Raw genomic sequence first — 4,553 nt, forward strand, 5'->3', positions numbered from 1 at the left:
CTCAATTGTATATTCATCTTCATAAACAATCAAACAAAAACCTGTGAATGAACTTTAAGCTTATGAGGAAAAATATTCATGCTTTCAACAACTTTTGTTTTTGGTATTTGATTGGTTTCCACATATGGAATTTTCACTTAGTGTTGTTGATGTATGAATCGCAAGTCCAAGCGGAATGTAAAGGCCTACCACTTGCTCTGAAGGTGATCGGAAGCTCTTTGTATGGTTAGCCTCATCCGGCGTGGGAGGGTGCTAAGAACAAGCTCTTAAATGGGGAATCAATTTCATATTATCACAAAGAAGGGCTTCTTAGATTCTTCGAGACCAGTATTGATGCCCTAGACGAGGAAGCACGAGAGTGCTTGTTAGACTTGGGGTCATTTCCAAAGGATAGAAAAATCTCAGTGGATGCATTATTGGATATTTGGGTTTATGTGCAAAAGATGGAGTGGCAAGATGCTTTTGTCATCTTGTTATAAGTTGCAAGAAAAAATCTGTTAAATTTAACAAGCTGCAATCTCAGGTAATCTCCTTCATTTCTAATTATTGTGTGCCCAAGCTCATTTGATCTTGGCTTCCTTTGTCTTATACATTGTGTTGTCTTGGTAATTGGATGTAGTAGGAGCCAAGCAATCAATTATGGCAGTGCCTCTGAGCTGTACTTTTCTCAACATGATGTAATGCAGGATTTGGCCTTATATTTGGCATCCCGAGGTAGCATAACTCGTAGGAAGAGGTATGCCCAAAAAGGAGGACAGTTTCCAACAAAATGGGAGTTTCTCAAGGATCAAGCGTTTGATGCTCAAATTGTTTCCATTCACATAGGTGGGTGATTTTAACAGCGTTGCTTGAAGCATACATAATTTTTTCTAAACATTGGAGTCAAATGAATTGTCACATGCCAACCTTATCCTACATCACATAGGTTGTCACTCTGTGATCTGCATGAAAATATATGTAATGATATATAGGTGTTGATCATTGATTCAAAAGTTCTTAGAAAAGATATGTAATGATTTCATAGGGTGTGCAATAACCTATAATGTTCTAATCTAACTTTGCATCTTTGGTTCACCTATGTAGGTGCAATGGAAGACGATCAATGGTGTGAGATGAATTTTTCTCAAGCAGAGGCTTTGGTTTTACTCTTTTCTACAAGAAAATACTTTCTTCCATCATTTTTGAGTTCTATGAGGAAACTGAAAGTCCTCATAGTGTTTAATTATGGTTACAAGAAAGCCACAGTCAACGGTCTACCAGCCTTATCTTCACTTACTCAGCTTAAGGCTATTCATTTGGAGAAGTTGAATGTGCCCCCACTTCAAGAGCATAGTAAAGTCTTGCAGAACTTGGAGAATCTATCTCTGAGATTATGTGAAGGGCTTGGAAATATGTCTAGGTTCAACAACTTCCATTCAAGCCTAAAGCTTCCCACAATGCAAGATTTTAACTTGGACCACTGTTGTGATTTAGAGGAGTTACCCCCTGGTATCTGTGACACGTCTTCAGTTGAGAAGTGGTCTATCACTAGTTGTCACCTTCTACAAAAGTTGCCTGATGACTTGGGGAAGCTTGGCTCTTTAAGAATGTTAAGCATATATGTGTGCCTAGGTTTGAAAGAGCTTCCAGCGTCTATTGGAAAACTTGGGAAGATGGAATATCTGGAAATTCCACTATGTGAATGCATAAAAGGACTTCCTGAAGAGATAGGACAACTAAAGAAACTCAAGGAACTTGACATGAGAGAGTGCTCCCAATTGAGGAAGCTGCCTAAATCCGTTGGAAGGCTGAGATATCTAAAGCATGTTATCTGCGATGAGAATATTGGACAACAATGGATGTGTTTCAAGAGCTCTGCCATTCCAAAGCTTAGAGTTGAAGTGGTAGATGCACACTTCAGCTTGGATTGGCTAGATGCTTAATATCCTACACAGACAATAAGGAGTTAAATAAGGGGTTTCCTTTTTCACATTGATCTCAATGGAAAGTGTTACCTATGATAATGAATAAGGCACCAAGAATACTACCTAAAGTATTTATCCATGATATTGAATAATGTAACTCAATAAGTCACCAAGAATACTATAAATAATGGGCTTCACTTTGCAAAAAGACGGGCCTTCCAAAATGTAGTTGTAAAAAAGGTATTCTTCTCAATTAATAAAATTATCTATTTTATTTAGTGTGAGTATTTTTCTCTTTCAATGTTTCTAGGATTCATTACTGGGAAGAGGTGATGTTGCTTTAAAGTTCTTCATATTTTTTATTTTTAAACCAATGTCATAAACAACATAAATAGGCATTTTTGCATAAATTTTGTAACCAGCTATGTTTTGTTAACAAACTTTCCAGCTTTCCACCTTATGACTGTGTCATTCCAACTACTTACTTGCCTTTTCTCAGTTTAAAGCATAGTTACCAATTGTGTGCGATTCCAACTACCTGCTTGCCTCTTCTCAATCCAAAGCATAGTTACGAATTTCTAATTTGAATTCAGTGTGATATGAAAAATATTGATTGAAAAATTCACTAACCTTTAGCAAACTTATTCGCCAAAATAATAACATTAATGCTAGATCCAAGAAACATCCCTGCAAGTCCATGGATGCAAATTAAATTACAACCTCTCTTACAAGGTTTTTTTTTGTTTTTTAATCCATTTATCTATCAATAATCTTAAAGTGAAGTCCATGAATGTCAATGTAAATGGCCACTTCTCTTCTCCTTGTTCTAAACCAGGATCTTTGTAATGTTTTGATTTATTTAATGTTTTTCTTTATTTTATGACAACAATAGACATGTTATTCATGTCCCATTAAAATCTAATTATCCACATATTTTAAGGGTGTCTGTAAATTCCTTGGAGTCTTTTCACTGGGCTCTGCAACAGTGTTACTTAGATTGATTGCAGGTTTGATAAATTCCTAATTGGCATTACATTTAAAGTTCACATTCTGAAGTAAATTTGCTTATGTCTTCATTTTCTATGAAAATCCCATATTTATGCACACTGTTGGGATACCGTGACTCGACTTTATCACAAGATTTATTTATTTGTAATACTAGTGGACTGTTATCACAAGGTTTATGAACTTGAGAGTCCAATTTTTATTCCTTGTTGGTTGTCGTCCCCTTTAGAAATTCCATTGTGATATATGTATATATATTTTGTGTTCTTGTTATCTATTAGAGTAGGCATTTAATCTGCAAGTTTTATCTATTTTGAGAGGAATGTTTGCATCTTGCAAAATTTTAAGAGTTTATATATATCTTTTAAGTTAAACTCCAAATTTAATCTTTAAAATTTTATAGAAAATTGAAAATATTTAATATTTTAAGAGAAATGTACTCTTTAGTGGATAAACAGATCCAGAGGAATTAGGACTGAAAATAGCTTACCTAAGGATGACATAGGAGGCCAAAAAGAGGTTGTGCAATGCCACCAAAGTTGCTAAACTTCCACCCTAGGCACCGTTGAATACGTAACCCATTTGAGGGACCACGACAGATGTAGAACCGGCTTAGCTGCAAGCAAACCCCATCCCGCCCTAAATATAAAGAATTTATACAACCATTAGCAGTCTAATAGGGTAAAAAAATTAATACCATATTTAATCTGATTAATAAAGATTGTGGTTAAAATAATACTAAGGGTGGAGGTAAAAACTTAATACCAAGTTCAATAGGCTCGAGTATAAATCGCAATCTTTTAACCATGAAGTGAATCTTGGAGGAAGCTCGACGGGACCTAACTCTCAAAATGGCTTAACTTGTGGGGAAAGATTTACAAAACATGATTCTGGAAATGAAGTGCCTTCCTCAGTCTTGGAAGCCCTTGAATTGCAGAACAACTTGAGGACATACAGGCAGGACACAAAACAGAGAATTAGCCAGATTAAAGAAAACAAGAAAAAGAATGATCAGATACCTAATGTGTAAATCGCTAAAAGATTGCTAAACCATCAATGAAAATTAGGCTTACTCGCATCCTGTGAAACTAGATTCTCGATGGTATTCGGGTAGCATTTGGTAGTAGCAGTGGATAGGCAAGACGCAGAGACCAGTTCACAAACCCCATCCCGCCTTGAATATCAAGAATTTATACAACTGTTAGCAATCTCTTAGGGTAAAAAACCTTAATACCAAATTTAATTGGATTAATAAAGATTCTGGTTAAAATAATGCTAGGAGTGAAGGTAAAAACTTAATACCAGGTAGGTAAAAGCATGTTAATGTGTCTCATTATATGGCAAAAGCAAAAAAGTACTCAAATAAAAAAAGATAAAAATAAAAATAATATAAAAATATCAATTAAATGAGTTGAGTTTCATACTTGTTAATTATAAAAAATAAATGCTAAATTTGTAACAAAGCTAACTCACAATAAATTTTGGTAAAAGCTATAGTGAACCTATTTAATGGGTTTAGAAAATATAAATAATGTTATAAAAAGTAAATACTAAATTTGCAAATAAGTCAACTGATAGTAAATATTGGTAAAACCTATGGTTAATCACTCACAAAATATAAATAACTTTATGTGAAGTTAAATG

The 4,553-nt window shown here is 34.6% G+C and overlaps 1 protein-coding gene across 1 annotated transcript; it reads left to right on the top strand.

The window, feature by feature from the left end:
• Positions 1 to 1,088: 1,088 nt before the first annotated feature.
• LOC149179909 (putative disease resistance protein At5g66890) lies at positions 1,089 to 1,922 on the top strand. The gene has a single exon (XM_089413688.1). The coding sequence runs from the start codon at positions 1,089 to 1,091 to the stop codon at positions 1,920 to 1,922; it is 834 nt and encodes a 277-aa protein (XP_089269814.1).
• Positions 1,923 to 4,553: the final 2,631 nt, after the last annotated feature.

The sequence above is a fragment of the Pinus tabuliformis genome, chromosome 3_2, assembly GCF_031772625.1.
Source record: "Pinus tabuliformis cultivar Carrire ecotype Pingquan chromosome 3_2, CPIR1, whole genome shotgun sequence".
Lineage (NCBI taxonomy): Eukaryota > Viridiplantae > Streptophyta > Pinopsida > Pinales > Pinaceae > Pinus > Pinus tabuliformis.